This window comes from Bubalus bubalis, chromosome 21 (genome assembly GCF_019923935.1).
Source record: "Bubalus bubalis isolate 160015118507 breed Murrah chromosome 21, NDDB_SH_1, whole genome shotgun sequence".
Taxonomy (NCBI): Eukaryota; Metazoa; Chordata; class Mammalia; order Artiodactyla; family Bovidae; genus Bubalus; species Bubalus bubalis.
Genome location: NC_059177.1, coordinates 7800790 through 7824559, shown reverse-complemented (window position 1 = coordinate 7824559; position 23770 = coordinate 7800790). Strand labels below are relative to the sequence as shown.

Sequence of the window (23770 nt, the reverse complement as noted above, 5' to 3'; positions counted from 1 at the left end):
AGTAGTTGCGGTTCGTGGGCTCAGTAGTTGTGTTTTCCAGGCCTGAAACACAGGCTCAGTAGTTGTGGTGTAGGGGCTTAGTTGCTCCATGGTATGTGTGATCTTCTGACTGGGGACTGTCTCTCCTGCATTATCAGGCAGATTCTTTACCGCTCAGCCACCAGGGAAGGCCCTGGTTAGCACTTTTTGATTTGACTTTTTCATAACACTTTAAAGATATTAGTATGGGCTCATATGTGTCCTGAATTCAAAAAGTGGCATCAGAATATTATCCCAAGCCCTAACCCTTTAGGATCATCCATACTGTTGTTATTTTTTTTAATTATAATTATCTTGCTCTATTTAAAGAAACATTATTAAGGGAAACTTTTTATTCATAAATAGTTATTAAATAAAAGTGTTATTAATTAAATGAAAATAAATAATAAAGTATCAGATCAGATCAGTCGCTCAGTCGTGTACGACTCTTTGCGACCCCATGAATCGCAGCACACCAGGCCTCCCAGTCCATCACCAACTCCCGGAGTTCATTGAGACTCACGTCCATCAAGTCAGTGATGCCATCCAGCCATCTCATCCTCTGTCGTCCCCTTCTCCTCCTGCCCCCAATCCCTCCCAGCATCAGAGTCTTTTCCAATGAGTCAACTCTTCGCATGAGGTGGCCAAAGTACTGGAGTTTCAGCTTTAGCATCATTCCTTCCAAAGAAATCCCAGGGCTCATCTCCTTCAGAATGGACTGGTTGGATCTTCTTGAAGTCCAAGGGACTCTTAAGAGTCTTCTCCAACACCACAGTTCAAAAGCATCAATTCTTCGGTGCTCAGCCTTCTTCACAGTCCAACTCTCACATCCATACATGACCACAGGAAAAACCATAGCCTTGACTAGATGAACCTTTGTTGGCAAAGTAATGTCAGCTTTTGAATATGCTATCTAGGTTGGTCATAACTTTCCTTCCAAGGAGTAAGCGTCTTTTAATTTCATGGCTGCAGTCACCATCTGTAGTGATTTTGGAGCCCCCAAAAATAAAGTCTGACACTGTTTCCACTGTTTCCCCATCTGTTTCCCATGAAGTGATGGGACCGGATGCCATGATCTTCGTTTTCTGAATGTTGAGCTTTAAGCCAACTTTTTCACTCTCCTCTTTCACTTTCATCAAGAGGCTTTTGAGTTCCTCTTCACTTTCTGCCATAAGGGTGGTGTCATCTGCATATCTGAGATTATTGATATTTCTCCCGGCAATCTTGATTCCAGCTTGTGTTTCTTCCAGTCCAGCGTTTCTCATGATGTACTCTGCATAGAAGTTAAATAAGCAGGGTGACAATATACAGCCTTGACGTACTCCTTTTCCTATTTGGAACCAGTCTGTTGTTCCATGTCTAGTTCTAACTGTTGCTTCCTGACCTGCATACAAATTTCTCAAGAGGCAGATCAGGTGGTCTGGTATTCCCATCTCTTTCAGAATTTTCCACAGTTTATTGTGATCCACACAGTCAAAGGCTTTGGCATAGTCAATAAAGCAGAAATAGATGTTTTTCTGGAACTCTCTGCTTTTTCCATGATCCAGCGGATGTTGGCAATTTGATCTCTGGTTCCTCTGCCTTTTCTAAAACCAGCTTGAACATCAGGAAGTTCACGATTCATATATTGCTGAAGCCTGGCTTGGAGAATTTTGAGCATTACTTTACTAGCATGTGAGATGAGTGCAATTGTGCGGTAGTTTGAGCATTCTTTGGCATTGCCTTTCTTTGGGATTGGAATGAAAACTGACCTTTTCCAGTCCTGTGGCCACTGCTGAGTTTTCCAAATTTACTGGCATATTAAGTGCAGCACTTTCACAGCATCGTCTTTCAGGATTTGGAATAGCTCCACTGGAATTCCATCACCTCCACTAGCTTTGTTCGTAGTGATGCTTTCTAAGGCCCACTTGACTTCACATTCCAGGATGTCTGGCTCTAGGTCAGTGATCACACCATCTTGATTATCTGGGTCGTGAAGATCTTTTTTGTACAGTTCTTCTGTGTATTCTTGCCATCTCTTCTTAATATCTTCTGCTTCTGTTAGGTCCATACCATTTCTGTCCTTTATTGAGCCCATCTTTGCATGAAATGTTCCTTTGGTGTCTCTGATTTTCTTGAAGAGATCCCTAGTCTTTCCCATTCTGTTGTTTTCCTCTATTTCTTTGCATTGATCGCTGAAGAAGGCTTTCTTATCTCTTCTTGCTATTCTTTGGAACTCTGCATTCAGATGTTTATATCTTTCCTTTTCTCCTTTGCTTTTCGCTTCTCTTCTTTTCACAGCTATTTGTAAGGCCTCCCCAGACAGCCATTTTGCTTTTTTGCATTTCTTTTCCATGGGGATGGTCTATGTATAATAGTTGACTCATTTATTAAAATTCATTCCTGATAAGTTTTTCAGTGAGATGAAAGAATATTTATGTTCTGTTGAAAATGAAGGTATATTCCTGGTGTTCATGTGATATTTGAATCTTGATATAATATGAAATGGATTTGGAGTGAATTTCTCTAAGAACAGAAGTTTAGGGACTTCTCTGGTGGTCCAGTGGTTAAGATTCCATGCTTCCTCTGCAGGGGGCACAGGTTTGATCCTGGTTAAGGAACTCATATCCCACGTGTCATGAGATGTCACCAGTAAATAAATAAATAAAATAAAAATTTTTTTTAAGTTTATATTGATTTTTAGTTGGGTTTGATTTGGTTTCCTGTCCTACTGGCTCTTGCTTGCTTTCCCCCTCTCTGTGTAGTGTTTTAAATCTCTACAGTCTATCCCTTTAAGAACCTAGTTTCAGAAAATTCGTAAGTTTCAGTATGGTGGAAAATAGAGGGCTACTTCCTGCCTTAATACCTGAAATTAGGGTGATTTTAGGAGGTGTTAGAACTATATAATTTACAGTAAGTGTTTGTCTATGTACTTCCTAATATATTTTAATTACATATTATTACAGTTCATGAATATTACATATTATAGTTCATGAATCACTACAATAAATCATGATAATGTTGTTTCCAACCCCACCAAGGTTAGATTAGTGTTAGGTTCAATGTATTCTTTTAAATGGCAAAGAAGTAGTCGTAGTTTAGAAAGATTTTAGCCCTCAGGTGGCAAACTTTAAGAAAACATAAAAGCATTTAAAAGGGTAAGATTCATGTTCTGGGAGTGTCATCTGTATAGTTTACTCTGCTGTGCTACATTAATAAAGTACAGTTGTATTTTCATATAACTTTCAACCTTTAAAATATTGTATGTATACTACAGAATTATTGTTGCATTTGATAAATTGTACTTAGCCCTGACTAGTAAATCCTACAAATTGCTCAATTTTGAGAGCTGATTTTTTTTGTTGGGGGGTGGGGGGCTTAAAAAAAAAAAGAAGCCCAAATATATATGTAAGTCACTTTTAAATGACTTCTTCCTGCAGCAGTGTATTAATTAGCCACTTTATTATTTTGACAGTCGAGTTGAACTGAAAAGATTATGTGAAATTTTCACAAGAATGTTTGCTGATCCTCATGGCAAGGTATGTTTTAGTATTTAAGATTACTCCTATAAGGTGTCATTATTATATTGCCCCAAAAAAGAAGTAAATAATAACAAAAAAACTATAAGCCATTTTTATTTATTTATTGCCCTAAAATGGCAATGATCTTTTCAACATAATTGAAATTGAGTATTTGATATCATACGTAATTTAGAAGTTGCTCTCTAATAACTATTTAAGCTTCTCTAAAAGAGAGATTATCTAAGGCTATAAACTGAAGAGTATATAGTCACATGCACAACTCTTCTACAATTAGTTAGGGTGAGTATTTGTATTACTAAAAACATTTTACTATTTATAAAGGAAATAATCAGGATAAGTTGAAAAAGTTTCTAACTTTTTATTCAGTTTTCTTCTTTATTAACAAATATATTCTTAAAAGAGCAATTTTGTAGACAAGATCTGCCATTAAAAAACAAAAAGCATAAAATATGGTTTCACCTATAGTTTGTGAGTAATAAAAAGAGAAACATTTCATATGTTGAAAGAGTTCATAAAAATCTTCAGAACTTCATTCAGCTTTTAATGCTGATTAAAGTATATGTAAGTACTTATGTATACTCTGCATGTGTACTGTGAAATTTTTGTTTTAAAATGTAAAGTTTTGTCGTAAAATGTACTCATTTGTTCTATTTTCAGCAGTGTGTTTGGCAGTGGTGAAATTTTATTCAATATCTTCCTTTAGGACACCAGCTGTCTACATGAGAATTTCTAACCTAAGTGAGAGGGAGATGTGGAAGGGAAATCATAAGAAAAATATTTATGAATTTTGCTTCATTTTTTTAATTTTCTTCACTTTATTGTTGCACATTTCATTCCTCCTCATTTTTTTCTATTTTCAGTATTTTCATTACTTGTGACACTACTTAAAGATACTAAAATCCCACTCTTTACATAGACTAAAATCTGGCTAAGGATTATAAACTGCCTTAACTTTAAAGCAATAATTTCCAAAGATTATCCTTTTATCTGAAGGCATATTTATTTCAGATAAATAAATACCTTCATTTAAAAGGTAAAAGATGTTCAAAAATAGAGGTAAAAGATGTTCAAAGTGCATTCTATTTTTGGAATTCATTTCGAGTTCAAGATCCCATTAAAGACAAAAAGCACACTAAGTTTATAATTTTTAAACTGAGCATGTAGATAACTCCATTTTATACTAATATTACTACCACTAATTACTGTAGGAATTGTTATAATGGAAGAATTTCTATAAATCCTAAACAAATTAACTGTTGATTTTTTTTGTTGTTAGCAGTATGAGTCAAAGGACAAGACAGTTATCATCTGTGTGGACTTGTTTTATTAAATAATATTTTGTTAATCATCTATACAACTTTTAAAAATAGAGTTTTAAAACATCTTCAATAAGTAATATAATTCATCTGCAGTGGAAGGTATGAGAGGGAGGCTGTTATTATTTCTTGAAGTCATAGTTTTTCATTTTTTATTAGGACAGTAATGCAGTTTAGTTGGATCCTAGGATTTAACAGTGATAAAGAGACTTTTTTTAAACAGTCTCTTGAAGAAAAACTTTTTTAAATGAAGTAAATTTTAAAATTAAAGTCTCTTGAAGATCAAATAGGAAAGCCAAGTTTGATGTTGGTGAAGAACAGGTGTTTGGCCTCCCTTAGTAAATATGGAGAACCAGCCACGATCCTCCCTAGAGGTGTCAGGAAGGAGACTTTCTGGTTTTTTTCCTGTGGGGTTTTATAACAGCATACAATTCTTATTGATCCATCTGGCTTTGTTTTGTTTTGTTTTGTTTTGTTTTTTTTGGTTATTTCACTGAATACAGATATAAAGGGAAGATTTTTGTTAACTCGTTTTGCTCAGCTTTTATTTGGTGATTGTCCTTCAGAGACTGCCAGTAATGTAATTAATTAAGAATAAACTGGCTATATCACCATACAGTGGGGATTTAAAAATATCAGGGTTTGATTTGAGTTTTTGCATATCTTTATATTGTTCAAGTAGTAGATATCCCTCCTTTTTAATTTTATAAAGTACTAATATTCCAGTCATTTGAATTAAGTAGCTGTTCTTGATGCTTTCTTTTCCTTCCAAGTAAAATTTTAGCTTTAGCTTCCCAACTGCTGTCTATCAAGAGTTGGTTTTTCCTTTCCCCCTCCCTATAAAGGGCCAGACAGTATATATTTTCAGCTTTGTGGACCATAATGATCTCTGTTACAGCTCTGCCATTATAGCACAAAGGCATCTTTTGACAGTATCTAAACAAGTGACCACGGCTAGGTGTCCATAAAACTTTACTTACGAACATTGAAATATTAATTTTCATCAAATTATCATGTGTCACTAAATAGCCTTTTCTTTTGATTAAAAAAAAAAAAGCTATTTTAAAATGTAAAACCATTCTTAGCTTGCAGACTATGGTTTCCCAACCCCTGTTGTATACAATCAACTCTAATGATTGACACATTGACACCAAAATAAAAACATGTTCAAGAACCTCTACTCATGGTCATGCCACTGCTTGAAGGTCAAGACTGTTGACTGGTACCAGAAACAGTGTACCGGTCCCTGGTGGGTTAAATCAACCTTTATTGCTATATATGCTGTCCATTTCTGATCTGTGATTTTGGTCTAAAAGCTCAGTCCTGCCTTTCCTGTACCTCTTGCTTTTCTGTTCTGTCCTGCATAGAGACTGTGTCAAATAGTCTCTCCTTAAATTTAACTCCAGCCCTGTTGACCTCTCATCTCATGCCCTGAGCATTTGTCCTGGCCTCTTAGCTTACCAAGAAAATAGATGCCATCCAACAGAAACTCCATTTCTTGCCTCCAAACCAGCAAAGTTAATTGCACATAAGCCCATTCTTTCTACCTTTTCTCCTGTGGAAATGGCAGGAGGTCTTACCTTGAAGCTGTTGGCAACCACATAAACATGTACTCTCTTTTTTTGCTAATATATTCTCATCTGCTTGGTCTTCCAGGAAGTTTTCATAAATTTCAGCTTGCTCTTTGACATCCCTTTTTATTTTTCAGCTTTGCTGTAAGTGTATTCAGTTTATCTTTTCTGACACTAGGGGATGTGGTGTGGGAGAGGAGGAGAGGGTGGTGTTCTGTTGTGTCTGATCCGGTCTTCCTCACAGCAGACAGCCTCCTTTTTCAGACACCTGTCTCTGCTTGTTTTACTAATGTTGCTGTAGCTTAGAGCATTGCCCTAGGCCCTCCTTTTTCACTATGTACCTTATTTGAAGCTTGTCGCCCACTTTATCCTGATGACTCTCAAATGGTACTCCAAGCCCATATTTTTCTCCTTCACTTACCTAGTTACATGCCTTTGGCTCATCTTAAACCTTAAAACTACTTTTCCTCTTGAGTCATGTTATCTCGTTAGATGAAGCCACCATCCCCTCATTGGGCATCAGTCTAGAGATTTACTCAGTCCTAATTGATTCAACCTTCTAAATATTTCCATTCTCACTACTCATTCCTGGCACAATTGCCTTTAGCCTGCTGCACCTCCTCCCCACCTTCTGTCCCTAAATTCTCTTGCACTCTGCATCCTTGAATAATCTTTCTAAAAGGTAAATCTTCTCTCTTGACTTAAAACTCTTCAGTGACTACTCATTACCCTCAAGAAATATTCAAACAAAGCCTGTCATTTTTGCTTGTTATTCCCTTTTCACTCTTAACGCAGCCTGAAAACTATGTTCGTTTCCCCAGATGTGCCCTGCACTTTTCCTCATAGCCTTGAAACCGATCATCAAAGTCACTCCTCTTTCTTTCCTCAAATATGCTCCCACCATGAATTGGAATCACTTATGTGTAACCTCAACCATCCTGAGAGCTCACAGGGCAGAAACCATCTGAAGCCTTGCCCCCAGAATGGTCCATAGGGTTTCGGAGACACTTCCTGTCATGAGGTTGGTTGGGTGGACTTTCCCGTGTCCTTTTAAGTTGAAGTCAACATTTCAGTCTCTTTTAAGAGCTCTGAAATGTAGCAGTAGACCACCTGCTGTCCCCAACAGAAATAGGAGACTTAGAGAACCAGGGTGTGAGCAGCAGCCCCATCTCCTTTCGTCTAGGATCACCTCCAACCCCTAGAACGTTTCTCTTATTTGTGTTAGTAAGTATCTGAGTCCAACTGAAATATCAGGTGAACTCCACTATACAGTAAAGACATCCCAGAAAGGAAGGGCTGGAAAAGAGCTCTTTTTGAGTACAGTTGAAATAGATGCTGGATTTTTTTTTTCTGTGACATGAGTGATGTGGTTGGCATTTACAGTGTACAAGCTGAAATTATTTGATGTCCATAACTTGATAAACTTTTTTAACTTTCAGATACTACTGATTCAGTTGTGGTATCTGTGTGAAAGTAATTTAGATTATAAAGCTGCAAATGTGTAGTTTAAAGCTTCTTAATATTTTCCTGAGAGACAGTACCACACAGTGATAACAAATATGAGTAGTGGAGCTGGATTGCTTTGGTTCAAATCCTCCCTCCATCACTTTTTAGTAGTGTGTGCATTGGTTTCTTAATCTGTAAAATAGCGTTAATAAGATTGCAGTGATGATTAAATGAGTTAATGTATGTAAAGTCCTTACAACACAATAAGTGCTACATATTTTTTTTTAAATAAGTTTGAAAAATTAAGGAATTCAAGGCAGATTTTTATTTTGATTGCTCTAGACACACTTTTTCCTCCAAATATAAGATGTGTCAGAAAGTTTATCCCTTGTGATTCTGACAGTAGACTCAGAAGGAACTACTTGAGGAGAGCCACCTTTACTGAAGAACATGCTTTGATTTGACATATTATGGTCTGTGTAGTCCTGCCTGCCTACAGGTCTTAGAATCAAGAGACCAAATATGTATCTTACCTGGGGAAAATTAAAAGTTGTAGTATCTTTTTACCTCCATACAATAGTAATTGTTACAGGCCTTCACAGAAATAATTTAACTTGTGAATACATTGCTTCTCAAGAGGGGGGAAAAATAAACGAAAAATTCTTAGATACTATGCTTTGGAAGCAAATGTTGGCACTGTTCAGAAATGTTGGCAGGTGTCTGTTAGTCTTAGATTCTTTCCAGAAGTTGAACCTCAAGGATAGTAGGGTCTGAAAATAAGGGAGTTTTCCTCTTTTTTTTGTTTGTAAATTTTCTTGGCAAGAAAATGAGAGAGAAATACAGGAAAAGCACATATTCTTCTCACATACCATTCATTTAACTCTTGTGTTAAAAACCATTTTGAGTTTGTCATAAAACTTTGGAAAACATTTGTCATTTTTATTTTCTAAGTGTTTTTCTTCCATACAGGAACTTGGCATTGATGGCGACTAATTTGTGTGTTTTTCTTTTTTTTCTTTTTTTCCTTTTGCATGCTGTCCCCTGTGTTGGAACTCTCAATAGAGAGTAAGTTGGTTCAATATTTGTTGGAAACCTAACTTTACTGCATGACTGTGAAATTAACCCTTTTTCTCTATTTTCTTTCCCAAAGAGTTCATGCAGTGTTGGAACCTTTGCAATCCACGAAATGCTATCTGCAGTTACGCAAACTGTCATTCTGTTTGGAGATGTGCTTTTTAATCTACTAATTAATCTAATTTGATTATGTTCTTCTGTTCTATATTTGATGACTGGCACACCTAAGGCATGGGGGCTTCCCTGGGGCTCAGTGGTGAAGAACCTGCCTGCAATGCAGGAGACCCAGATTGGATTCCTGGATCGGGAAGATCCCCTGGAGAAGGGAATGGCAACCCACTCCTGTATTCTTGCCTGGAGAGTCCCATGGTCAGGGGAGCCTGGAGGGCTACAGTCCATGGGGTCACACAGAGTGGACACGACTGAGCGACTGACACACAAACTGATATAAGCAAGGCTGCCTCAATTGTAATAACACAAATATTACAGTTCTTTTCCCAATCCTAATATGTAGGATTATACATTGAGTCTGTTGAAGGTTATTAAAAAAAAAAATTCCCAAGTTTCACAGTCAATTTTTTTAAATTGAGTTCTAACCTCCTCATATGCACTTTGTACTGTTCTGTAAATGGTGTCCCATAAGAGGAAACAGCAGTTTAAGGAGCAGTGATCTCAGCTTTCTCTTCTGAAATCAGATGTCTAGCCCAATGTTTTATTAGTATATCCACTTTTCTCTTTCTCCTTTAATCATAGATAAGGAAATGGGAGAATATCAACATCTATCTGACAGTGAGCTCTTTGTTCACTGTCAGTGAACAAAGTCACATGAAATTTTATGCAAACTTCCAATGTATATTTTTGGATGGAGATATATATATGTGTGTATATATATATATGCATAAGCATTTTGAAAAATAATAGTATAATTCTATATGTAGAGTACTATTAGTACACATTTACAGTTTTATTCAGCTATACTCACATTTTATCTAATCAAAAGAAATTTCTACTTAGGAGACTCAGACATGTCTTCCTGAAGAAAATGGCAGTTCAGATCTTGACAGGAACATAAACTTTGGATTATATCAGGATGAGAAGAAAGGGCCTCCTACAAATGACTACCCTGAGTCCAGAGAAGTTGGAGATGTCAGAAAGTTCATAGTAAAGAAAACCTTGGCTGTAGTGAAAGGAAGATCATCCATATCTTCCCTTGCATTGAGAAAAGGGGTTAGTTACCAAGGTAAATTTTACTCAACTAAAAGAAAATTCTTACTTTTAAGGCAACTTTCCCTACAATTTCATCAGACAACTTTTTAATTGCATTCTCAAGCTCTGGTAACTTTAGATTTGGTTCTAACTGGTGACAAAAGACTAAAATAGAGCCATTGTTCTCAAATGCTATATATTCCAGATAGGAAGATAACATAAATACAGAAAAATTTAAAGAACACTGTAAAGGTAGCCCAAGTACCAGTTTCAAACAGGGATGGACAGTGGCTATTTTCTAAAGATATTCAAGAGGCTCTTTGGCTGGGACTTGAGTGGTAAGCTTTGTAGGGAGTCACGTACTTTGTGTAAACAGAGGGATTAGAGAGTGTGGTAGGAAATCAGGAGTGTGTGTGATACGTGTTTAGGGATGAAGACTTTATGTTGCCAAATCATCCAACATCAGTCTGAAGAGTTAGAGCCTCGTCTAAGCATTTGAGACATTATTCTATAGACAGTGAAGGGACATTAAAGAATTTTGTTTCTGTCAAAAGAGCGATGTCACCATCTGACAGAAAGAAGTCTGAGTTGGTCTGCTGTTTTGTAAATAAAGCTTTATTGAAACAGAACTGTGTTCACTTGTCTGCACAGTGTCTGTGGCTATGCTATGATGACAGAGTTGAAGAGTGTGACCCACATCATATGGCCTGCAAAGCCTAGAATATCTGCTTTCTGGCCTGTTACAGAAATCCAGACTTGAGGTCAGAAAGGCCTGGTGCCTACAGTGATGTTCTGATCAACAGATTTGAGTAAGGCCTAAAGTGAGAGCTATTATAGAGATTATTATGGGGCCTAGAAGGCTAGATCAGAGAGGCTCTGTCAAGGAAGTCATAATTTCGATGAAAAGAGAATCAGGATGAAGATCTAAGAGATCTCCCCACATTCAGGATACAAAAGGAAAATGCCTGGTAACAATGAAAAAAGGGAGATAAGAAGAGGAAAAACAGTGTCAAACTATGGAATGGCCAGGCCTACTAAGCTCCTGAAAAAGCTTTGACATTTCTTGATTGGAAGGTAATTGATGGGTGCATTAGGATGGAAATTGAAGGCGAAATTCTTGAGACAGTGTCTGCTGCATCGGTAAACAAATAATTCAGGTTGAGAATAGAAGAGGAAAGATAGAGGAGACCATACTTTCGAGAGCAAGAATACAGGTAGAAAGACTAGTCTTCGAAATAAAATTTGCTCTCCCTTGGAGAAAGAGTTATTATAAGGATAGCTGTACAAGAAATCAAAGTGAGGGGAAAGTCAGTGGAGAATTTTATCATGAATGGCAGTCAAGTAGATGAAGAAGTCCAATAATACTAAAAGCCAAGTGATTTAGCCATTGATGAGCTGTGGAAACCTTGAGCAAGTAAGTCCCTTAATTTTCTAGTTCTCAATTTTCTGAGAATCAGATAAAATGAGAGAGTTGACTTAGGCATTCTAATGCCTTTGATTTTCTAAATGGATTTTGGTATAGTGAAAGCTTAAAGTTGGAATCTTAAGGAAAATAGGCAGCAGTTGAAACAGTAAGAGTGAAAAGTGAACCAGAGAATGAGAGAGTGTTGTGCTGGTACACCAGGCTTAGGGGAGTAGCAGGAAGCCCTGATTTGTCATGTTTGTTATAATTCCCGAGGTGTAAATAGTCCCAAATGGCTGATTTCAAGCCACCAACTACCTCACAAAATTCCTGAATATTTAATGTTTTGACTTTCTAGGCAGGTACTGACTAACACCAGGACGTCACTGGACAGATTTGCTAGTCAGAGTGAGTACTAGGTTAGATACATGTATTTGTTATGAGTAGGTCTATTGACGTTCCTCAGGCCCAGAGACAATTCAGTGAAGCTGTGGTCCAAGTGGTTCTGGTAGGGTAGTACTGGAGTTAATGAATCCACATTGTGATTAAGAACAGTGTTGAGGCACAGGTACTTACCACCTTGAGATCAGAGGTAACAGAAATTTTAAGTAGTCATACTTTCTGCTTTTACAAATAGTGTCTTGAGCAAAGTGTATTTTTTCTAAGGCTTCCCAGGTGGCACAGTGGTAAAGAATCGGCCCGCCAGTCCAGAAGATACAAGAGATGCAGGTTCGATCCCTGGATCAGAAAGATCCACTTGAGTAGGAAATGGCAACCCACTCCAGTATTCTTACCTGGAAAATTCCATAGACATACAGGCCTGGCGGGCTATATTCATTCCATGAGGTTGCAAAGAATCAGACATGACTGAGCGCATACACACAAGCACATCTTTTTCTAACTCAAATTCAGATGTTAAAAAGCTTAGTTACAATTCTGATAGATAAAATGTCCTTCATTTCTAACATGAGAGAAAAACAGGAATTCGTGTATAACTACATAAAGGAAAGTCAAGAAATAAAATATATATTGAGAGTAAAACTCCTAATTTTAAATTAGCGTACTTACTTTGGACTTAACTTTTTTAAACCATAGATTTTATAATCCATTGGGATTATAAATTGTCTCATAACACAACATGGCTGACATTATCTTAAGAACTTTTCCCTCTTTATGTAGAAATAAATTGTCCAGTATGATACTGAATTTATTGATGAGATATAACCTTATTGTATGTCACTTGTTGTAGGTATTTTTAATGAGATGAATCACTTAGGAATTTTAGCTTCCCTCCCCTTTAATTTTTCTTGAATCTTATAAGAAGTTTAAAACTAGTAGATTAATATTGGAAACAAGTATAAAACCCCTTGGTAGAAATGGAGACTAATAGCATGCCATCTGGTTCTTTGTAGAAATCATTAAAATGTAGATGTAGATTTGTGTCCTGATTTTATTTATTTTAGGCACAGGTATCCCAGGTCATTTAAGGCTTCCCAGGTGGCACTAGTGGTAAAGAACCCGCCTGCCTGATGCAGGAGTCGTAAGAGACATGGATTCTGTTCCTGAGTTGGGATGATCCCCTGGAGGAGGAAATGGCAATGCACTCCAGTATCCTTGCCTAGAGCATCCCATGGACAGAGGAGCCTGGAGGGCTACAGTCCATAGGGTTGCAGAGTCAGACATGACTGAGCAACTGAGCACACAGATCATTTAAAATTACTTTTGGGGCAGTTTTAATAAATAATACATCTTATACCAAAGAATTTTGTGACCACTAACATTGTGAAAACTAAGAAGTCTCCAATTAGCCCATTATGTTAAAAATCATCTTATATATTAAGGTAGCTGTCAGCATAGTCTTCCTCTGATTAACTCACTTGACACTTCAGAGAGCTGGGGACTGGTGAGACTATGGGTAGTTTCTTGCCCTAAATTCAGATAAAATGAATTTCAGTTTAAGCTATGGCATCATTGACAGCCTTAGGTGTGCCAGCCATTATGGCCAAAGTTTCTTTACCAAGTGATGCTGCATGGAATAGCTAATTGTCGAACTTCAGCAGAAGTTGGATAACAGTTCAAATGTACTCTTGTATCACAGAGTCCAATGAAAAGCGAGAGAGATTGTTTTTCCGCTTGGCTGCCAATCGCTGTGCCTCTGATTCCTGTATTCCTTTCTCTTTCAGTTTTGAATTGATCATAGAGGTCAATATTTCCTCCTTTTTCTTCTCCTTCCCCCATTTACCCACTGTAGGTATTCAGCATGTTTTTGGAGACTCTAGTGGACTTCATACAAGTCCACAAAGACGATCTTCAAGATTGGTTGTTTGTACTGCTGACGCAACTACTTAAAAAAATGGGTGCTGATTTGCTTGGGTCTGTTCAAGCAAAAGTTCAGAAAGCCCTTGATGTTACAAGGTAAGATTTTTCTTCATATATTTCAAGTTTACTGAGTAGTAATTAAGAAAATTTAGTTTTTGTGTTGAAAGTTCAGATTTCTGAGTCCTTTCAAACCATCAAAATTTCATGAGCTCCATTTGAAAATTGTTAATGATGTCCATTTACATGGTATAATTTGATACAACATAGGTTCTTAGTTCAAACATTACATTTAATCTATAAAAATTTTCATTAACATCGGTTGAGTAATTCAAGATAGTAATTTATTGTAATTAAGATGTAACTGCAAAGTAAAAGATTTTATTCAATCTAATATAAAGATAAAATATTTGCTAAATTTAAAAAGAATGTTTTATTATGCATTCTTTTTTCAGAAGATTTTGAACCAATGATACATTTCTACTTTCTTGTGTAGATTGTTGAAGTGACTTATTTCAAATATCCATTTATTAAGTTGAGGTGAGTCTAGAATTCAGATATTAGGTATGGAAACATCTCTGATACTGTTGAACTTTTCCCTGAACACATTTTCTGATTAAATCTATAACTGAGGCAAGAGATCATTATTTGCTCTAGTGTTGCTTACGGGGTTAAATTTATACTTGCAGGGTATAAATTCAAATGTTCTGGTTCTTCTGGGAGTAGCTTTTATTGTATTCTTTACCACATAGACTATACCACATACAGATATGCTTCATGCATGCTTTCTAAATGACATTATGTTTTGGTATTAAAAACAATCTGTTAAGTTTGCTAAAAGCCTACTTGCTGACTTAATTTTTATTTTATTTTTATTTTTTTTGCTTTGTTCTTTCCGTATTTCAGAGAATCTTTTCCAAATGATCTTCAGTTCAATATTCTAATGAGATTTACAGTTGATCAGACCCAAACACCAAGCTTGAAGGTAAAAATTTGAGGTCTTTTGAAGACATTGTAAGGAATTGAAGTATTTTATTCATAAAGTTAATGTTTGTATTTCTGTCACATGAGAAGCTGTTCAATCAGTGGATTTTGTTTTTATAAACTTTCAGACAGTCAAGCCAGCACTTCGGGACCAGCTTCACTCTTTTTGGAGCTCCAAGGTTTTATTGGTTTTGTTTTAATCTGCATTATTTCTTTTCTTAACTCTCTTTACAAACTCTGCAGTGTTTCTGATAATGTTTGTATGCATCTATATATTCAACTACTAACCATTATAAGCCTCTAAAGCATGCACGGATTTGATTTCAAATGTTATTCGGTGCCAGATTATCTTCCGGAGAAGCTTACTGGGGACTCATAGTTAGAAAGCAACACAAGTATGGCTGTCTAACCCTAAGCTGTTGTGTAAACTCTCTCTATAAAGTCTTTTCTCATTTTATGTTTGTGATTTCCCAGTCCTTTTTTTTTTTTCTTCAAAGTTTAGGAGTTTGAATAGGTATTTTGGGCAGAATATAAGTTTTGCCTATGTATTTCAATTAACAAAAATTTTTACGTTTAATCTCAGAGCTGTTCTCCAGTTCTTCTTAATTGAAACAGTAGCTTTTTTTTTCTTCTTACAATGTGATATTTCTGATGTGTGCATAAGCTTTAGATTTGGGATTAGCTTTCTCAATTGTTATTAGCACACATTTTCTAATAATTTATGTGGAAACTAGGTAGATACCAATTTTTTGTTACAAATAATTATTTAACATAGAAGAAAATATGTAACCCTGAATTCTTTACTAAAAATGGTTTTATTGAGTTTTCTTAAATGAGATTAACGTCAGGGAAATAACAAGCATATGTACATTTACAAGCCTTATACTTTCTGCTCTGTTCTGCACGAAATGTTTCTATAAGCATTATTGCCTTGGATTGATTTCCCTTTTTAGTTTCTGAATATGATTTTGCCTTAAAGTCACAATTATGTTTCTTACCAGGGTTGACATGTACTCAACATATGTTATTTTCTCAGAGCTGCTTTGTGAAAGAGGTTCCATCTGTTTTGATTTTTAAAAGTGACCTGCAGAAGGAGAATAATTTACTTGCTATTATTGATAGACATTGTTTAAACTTGTTATTTGTCCAAGCCATTGTGCTAGGTATTCCTTATAATTTTCTGTCATTAATATTTATAATACGTGATGAACTGTAAACTGTGGAAAGAATTATGATTTAGGTACTGGTGGTAGGTATTCAAATGGTATTGAAAACATATAGAGTTGTTACATGGGCCAGTAGAAATGGAGGTCTGAATCATTAGTTTTCAAAATAAGGGTTGCTAAAGGCCTGAAGAGAAAGACAATGGGAAGTATAAAACTAGTTTCCCTATTAGGAAATGTCATACTGAAGACTGGAATCACAGACTGTTTCTCTGAAAGTCATACATACATATACATACACATATGTATGTTGCGATGGTTTAGTCCCTAAGTCACGTCCAACTCTGCAACCCCATGAACTATAGCCTGCCAGGCTCTTCTGACCATGGGGTTTCCCAGACAAGAATACTGGAGTGGGTTGCCATTTCCTTCTCCAGGGGATTTTCCCAACCCAGCGATCAAACCTGGGTCTCCTGCATTGCAGGCAGATTCTTTACTGACTGAGGTAAAGAATATTTACCTCATATTACTTCGTATTTATGAGGGAATATGTATGTGTATATGACTTTTAGAGAAACAGTCTATGTAAATATATATATGTATATATCATAATCTATTATATGGACGTATGTATGGTTTTTATATATTATACACACATATATACATAAAGCTGCAGGGGGAAGTCACTGTAGGGGAAAGATACCCACAAATTGATGTCTTAGGATAGCAAAAAGGAATTTTATTGGAGCTGTACGTTATGCTGAAAATAAAAGTAACTTTGAGATGGTTGACAGGATTAAGACTTAAAGACTTAACAGATTATAGAAAAACACAAATAACTAAATAACTTCAGTATGAGATTTATCAAAATTCTTTATTTAAAAAGTGCTGGATCTTTCAGATAAAATTTTATATTTCTCACAGACTGTCATGTAGCCAAATGTCAAAAAGGAAGCAATAAAAAAGACAAAGATGGCATACAGAGTGATTTTATTTGAGTAATATTTTTTAAATAAATGGAACTTTTTGACTTTTTTTTTTCTGAGTTTCAGAAATATGTTTAGAATTATACACACCTTAGCAACTATATTGTTTTTTCCTCTCTGAAGAAGAATGCATGTTTATGTTATTAAAAATGCAGACTATGTTTATAACCTTTTGAAATATACTTCCAAAATATAAATTTTCAAATGATTATATATGTATTATGGTTGTTTTGCTTATTTGTATAGTAAACACACCTATTCTATGAAACTCTTTAGAAATTTTATATGCCTCTATAAATTGCCAAGACATGGTACTAATTAAATCTCACATAGTGCAAATAAATATATTCAAAAAACAAAATGCATTGATGTTTATTCTTTGATTTACTTTAGCTTTCTTTCAGCTGGCCTCACCAATAGAAGGTGACATGGCTTAAAAATACAGAATGTATGTGTTGCCACAATTTAGTTGGACCTGCTACTCAAAATTAACCATACATCTCTTTCCCTCTTCACTGTATGATTTACTCAGGATGGTGATGGGTTAACTTAAAAAAAAAAAAAAATTTCTTTAAGTTATAGTTACTTCTTAAAATCATGTATTATGAAATGAAGACAATAAGTTGATGCTTTCTATCTTCTTTAAACTGGAAACAGAGAGGGGAAAATGTTCAAGAGTCAGAAGTTTAACTTATTACTTCTATATATTAATTTGACATAGTACTTCCCAGAGACCTTATTTGGATTGAGTGAGAGAAATGATCAATAATAAGATCAATAATAGGGGATGAAGGAGTACAGAATACCTGATTACCTTAATCTTTGACAATATTTTTTCAAAGTTGCTATTTTAATCATACATTTAAACCTTCCTTTTTCTAAGTCTACAGATCAGCATTTAGTATGTGTTTAGAGTCTGCTGTATCCAAGGACTGTGCAGTCTCCCAGGTGCCATTTCTAAAGTGCACTGATAACGTCTTAGAGAATCATCGTTTAGAAATCTAGAATGTTAGACATGACTTTAAAAACAGTAGTTCTCTTTTTCTACCCTACCATACTGAGAAAGGGGAGATTATTTAATAATGGCTTACTCTAAGGATAAAGAAGGCTGCATCTGAGAGAGGGCATGTGTGCTTTGCCCCACCTCTTGCTGATTTTGAAGCCTGCATCCTACCACAGTCCTACCTACCATGCCACCCACATATCAGGAATTTCTAGGAGAATAGCAAGACTTTTAAAACTCATATATTATACTTCTTTTATGCACATAAGTATTGTCTCTTCCCCAGTGGTCCTTCTGTAAAGCTTTTTTGTCACATTTATTTTGAGAGGTGGTTCTAGCAGTTGATGGACCTATTACGGAACCTGGTCTCATTGGAGTCTTAATGTATATTTATCAAAAACCTGTATTGCCCACTTTGGTTATCCACTTGATTACCCACTGGATGTATAACACCTTATTTCCAAAACCCTTTGGTTCGTTTCCCCAAGAGGCAAATTATCCTTCAATGTATAAAGACTGGTTCTCGGGGAGATCTAGACAAGAGTGTGCTCTAAGCTCTGAAGGCAGACTAAAGGAGAAGTGTCTAATCTTATCAAGAGAGTCTTCAGCAGTTGTTCAAAGATGGATAATAAAATTTATAAATTCTGCTATGTGTGGGAAAAAAGCCACATTATCATATACTTGTACCTCTGATAGGTAGGTGGTTGTATGTATAACTTTTCTTTTGCTGTTGATGCTTTTTCATTTTGTATTTGTTAAAAAAAAAATATTACCTAACTATTTCTCAAGTGTTCTTACTGCCTGACGATGCCCAGCTGATTGTCCTCTCTCTGTGCATCCCTGTATAGGTGAAGGTTGCTATCCTCAAATACATAGAAACTCTGGCCAAACAGATGGATCCAGGAGATTTTGTAAATTCCAGTGAAACTCGCCTGGCAGTGTCTCGGGTCATCACCTGGACAACAGAACCCAAAAGTTCTGATGTTCGGAAGGTATGTTTTAGTTTAAGATTCAGAAGATAAATTAGAAAAGCAAATCAGTCATTTTAGATTGCCAGTTAAGGAAGCTAATATTTTCAGGATGTTACCAGTTAGCATACCTGGTGATATAAAGACCTTAAAAAAAAAAAAATCCTCTCTTTTAAATTTTATCCAATTAATGTGACTATAATTTTCAAAGTTAGAGTCAAAAGCAGCTGTCTTTGCCACAGTCTCCTAACCTCTACTCTTACAGCCATTCAAAATGTTTTTCCCTTGCATTTACCTATGTATTTCAAGTAAGAGTTTGTACTGTTTCTTGATGTATTAATTTTAGGCATTATTTACTGACCTGTTGATAGATTCAGTCATTGTGTATCTGTCCGTATGCCTTAGTAAATGAAGATTTCACTTTGCAGTATCCTAGCCTATGTCTTTCCCCATAACCTTCAAAATACTTATGAATCAGCTGTTGGTAATCAGTAGAAAAGAGTTAATTTTGACTGTGGAAGTATTAATTCCTTCACCAAGTGGTTAATTACTGCCTCCCTCCTTATGGAAACTTTATTTGTCCTAGTGTTAATAATTTGCCTTGGTTTTCATTGTCCTGTTTCTCCCCCCAACATATTTTTTAAGTGTTAATAGGTTCAACATCTCTGCCACATGCTCATGGCTGAGATTTTCCATATGCTCAAAAACACTGGTTCTTTCTTTTCTGGGGTGTTCCTTTCTAGACCCTCTGTTCTCTTCACCATCTTCCTGAGATTGCTCTTCAACCCTAATCGTTCGTTTATTGCATCCTGTATCTGGCTCTACTGACAGAACCAGAGTAATCAAAACAATATGGTATGGACACAGAAACAGACACACAGATCAATGGAACAGAATTCTGAGAGCCCAGAAATAAACCCATGCACAAATGGCCAATTAACCTATGATAAAGCAACCAGGAATATACAATGAGGAAAAAAATAATCTCTTCAATAACTGGTGCTGGGAAAACTGGACAGCTACATGTAAAAGAATGAAATTAGAACATTCTCTAACACCGTATACAAAAATAGACTCAAAATGGATTAAAGACTTAAATGTAAGACTGAATACTGTTAGTATCCTAGAGGAAAACATAGGCAGAACACTCTCTGACATAAATCGCAGTAGTGTTTTTTTGTTCCATCTCCCAAAGCAAAGGAAATAAAAGAAAAACAAATGGGACCTAATTAAACTTAACAGCTTTTGCAGAGCAAAGAAAACCATAAACAAAACAAAAGACAGCCTATTGAATATGGGAGAAAATATTTGCAAATGACTGTTAAGGGATTAGTATCCAGCATATATAAACAACTCGTACAACTCAACATCAAAAAAAAGAAAAACAGCTTAATTGAAAAATAGAAAAACTGAATAGACTATTTTACAAAGAGAAAATGCAGATGGCCAACAGGCACATAAAAAGATGCTGAAAATCACTAATCATCAAGGGAATACAAATCAAAACTACAAAGAGATATTACCTTACACCGGTCAGAATGGCTGTCATCAGAAAGAACACAGATAACAAGTGTTAGCAAGGATGTGGAGAAAAGGGAACCCTCATTCACTGGTGTTGGAAATGTAAATTGGTGCAGTCACTGTGAAAACAGGTCCTTAGTTTCAAAGAACTAAAAATAGAACTACCATATTACCCAGGAATTTCATTCCTGGGTATATATCTTTAAAAAAAAAAAAAAAAAAAAGGCAAGAACATTCATTTGAAAAGATACACACACACCAATGATGTTCATAGCACCATTATTTACAGTTGCCAAGATCTGGATGGTAGCAACGTGTGTCCATCCACAGATGAAAGGATAAAGAGGTGGTACACACACACACACACACACCATGGAATACTACTAAGCTGTAAAAATGAGCACAGTTTTGCCATTTGCAGCAACATGGTTGAACTTTATGCTAAGTGAAATAAATCAGACAATGACAAATACTGTATGATGTCACTTATGTGTGAAATCTAAAAAATTAAACAAACTAGTGAGTATAATAAGAAAGAACCCTATTCACAGATACAGAGAACAATCTAGTGGTTACCAGCAGGAGAGGGATAATATGGGAGTGGAGAATGATGAAGTACAAGCATTTAAATATAAAACCAGTCACAATGACATATTGTATAAGGGAAATAATAAGTATAAATGAGTTATAATGTATGAGTCACTATAGTATACACCTGTAACTTATATTGTATAGCAAAAAGAGTACTTCAATTTTAAAAATCAGGCCAAACAAACAAACAAAAAAGATTAAGCATAAATTAATAAAATACAGAGTAGAAAAGTGATAGAGAAAATTAGTGAAACCAAAAATTGTGTTTTTTTTAAAAGATCAACAAAATTGACAAACTTGTAGCTTGATAGAAAAAAGAAGAAGGCTGAAATTACTAGGTTTAGAAACGAAAAGAGAATTTTATTACTAGCCTTACAGAAATAAAGATGATTATAAAGGAATGCTACAGTATTGTATGCCAGGAAGTAGTAAACTTGAAGGAAAAGGACAAATCCCTAGATAGACACAAACTAACAAAACTAACTGGAAAAGTCAATAGAACAGTTAAGAGATTAATTTAGTAATCAGAAAACCAACAAAGAAAAGCCAGGTTCAGATGGTTTAACTGATGAGTTTTACCAAACATTAATAGCAGTTCTTCTCAAACTCTTCTTTAAAATCCATAAGAGGTAGGAACACTTTCCAACTCATTCTATGAGGGCAGTTTTATCTTGGTAACAAACCCAGACCAAGACATCACACACAAAAAGAAAATTACAGATCAGTATCTCTTACAAATATGGACTCTTTTAATCCTCAACAAAATACTGGCAAACCAAATTCTGTAACATAAAAAGAGACTTACATACCAAGACCAAGTGGAATTTATCACAGGAATGCAAGGTTGAGTTAACATCTAAAAGTCTATTATAGTACTCCATATGACTACTAAAAAGACAAAAGCCACATGATTATCTCATCAGAAAAGGCATCTGGCAAGATCTGACATCTTTCATGACCAAGACTAAATAGCAAGCAAACTAACAAGGGAAGGGAACTCTCTAAGCCCAATACCGGGCACCTCCAAATATCCATAGCTACTTAATGGTGAAAGATTGGATGCTTTCTCTGTAAAATCAGGAACAAGAGATAGATGTCTGTTCTCACCATTTCTCTTCAACACTGTAGTAGGGTTCTAGCCAGGACAGTTAAGCTGGAAAAAGCAAAACCAAAAAAAAAAGATGAGAAAGAAAATGAAAGAGACAAAAAAGAAGGAAAGAAAAACTATTTCTATTCGCAAATGATATAATTTTATGTATAGAAAATCCTTTAGAATCACTAAAATATTATTAGAACTAATAAACCCATTCAGCAGGATTGCAGGGTGCAAAATTAATATACAAATATCGGTTGTATTCTAAACACTTGAACAATCCAAAAATGAAATTAAGATAACAATTCCAGTTAAAATAGCACTAAGAAGATTAAAAAGCGATACATTTAACAAAGGAAGCACAGAGTTTATAGTAGAAACTATAAAACAATATTGAAAGAAATTTAGGATGGAAAATCATCCCATGTCCTTAGATGAGAAGATCAGGTCTTCTTGGATCAGAAGACTTAATATATTAAGATGTCAGTATTCCCCAGAGTGATCTATAGATTCAGTGTAATCCCTACCATATCCTAGCTGGCTTTATAGAAATTGAGAAGCTGATTGCACAATTTGTAATGGAATTCCTGGGGCCCCATAATAGCCAGAACACCCTTGGGGAGAAAAAAAGTATGAGGACTTTACACTTGCTGACTTCAAAACCTAATATAAAGTAATGGTAATCAAGGCAGTGTGGTACTGGGTTAAGGATAGACATAAAGAGCAATGGGATAGAATTGAGAGTCCAGAAGGAAACCCATGTCTGTGGCCAATTGATTTTCACCAAGGGTGCCAAGACCATTGCCCTTGGTAGGCCATATTTGTTATACTTTTCATAATCCCGTCTTACTTTCAAAAAACAAATGGTAAGTCAAAAAAATGTTTTTTATTGTTTCAGCAAAGAAATATGAAACCATGTAGGAACATCTTTTTCCCTAGGAAAGGTGGTCTGGCACTATTGAACAGAAATGTTGAATGAAGAAAATGATCTCCTTTGAGTAACCAAAATATATTCATCTGCTTCTTATATGTCTTTGTTTTCTAGGCAGCGCAGTCAGTCCTGATTTCCTTATTTGAACTCAATACCCCAGAGTTTACAATGTTATTAGGAGCTTTACCAAAAACTTTTCAGGATGGTGCTACCAAACTTCTTCATAATCACCTTCGAAACACTGGCAATGGAACCCAGGTCTTTTTTCACTTGTTTTATTTTTTTTGGTCATTGTTTAATGTGATGGATGGTTAACAACAGTAATTGCTTGCTTTTTTGCGTGAAGTAAACTTTGATCCTAATATGTAATTTTTGCATCTGCATTAGGCAGCATTTCCTGAGCAGAAATAAATATTGTCCTGGAAAGAATAGTCCTTAGGCCTATAATTGTTCTATTATTATTTGGGGTGCATTAGGGTGGTGAATGATTACCACGGTATGAACAAGGAAAGTGAAATATAGCAGAACTTAGATGAGAACTTAGATCAGTGCAAGCCATGAGAATTAGAACATGCTCTTTAGATGAACCAGTCTTTATTGGAGGACCAGAAAGGATGACTTATTCCAGGAATAACAGGCCCAAGGAGGGTAGTGCTTTAA

General features: G+C 35.6%; 1 protein-coding gene across 41 annotated transcripts in view; it reads left to right on the top strand.

The window, feature by feature from the left end:
* The window catches only part of CLASP2 (cytoplasmic linker associated protein 2), a 179355-nt gene that overhangs the window by 132426 nt on the left and 23159 nt on the right, over nt 1-23770 (top strand). For 21 of the 41 annotated variants that reach the window (XM_044934175.2, XM_044934162.2, XM_044934169.2 and 18 more), the window contains 7 exons: nt 3473-3536; nt 8935-8937; nt 13806-13969; nt 14777-14855; nt 14983-15033; nt 18855-18998; nt 23225-23368. In XM_044934175.2, coding sequence (XP_044790110.2) covers nt 3473-3536; nt 8935-8937; nt 13806-13969; nt 14777-14855; nt 14983-15033; nt 18855-18998; nt 23225-23368 — 649 coding nt within the window. The remainder of the gene's footprint in view (nt 1-3472; nt 3537-8934; nt 8938-13805; nt 13970-14776; nt 14856-14982; nt 15034-18854; nt 18999-23224; nt 23369-23770) is intronic. The other 20 variants (XM_044934174.2, XM_044934177.2, XM_044934191.2 and 17 more) reach the window with 3 other exon arrangements.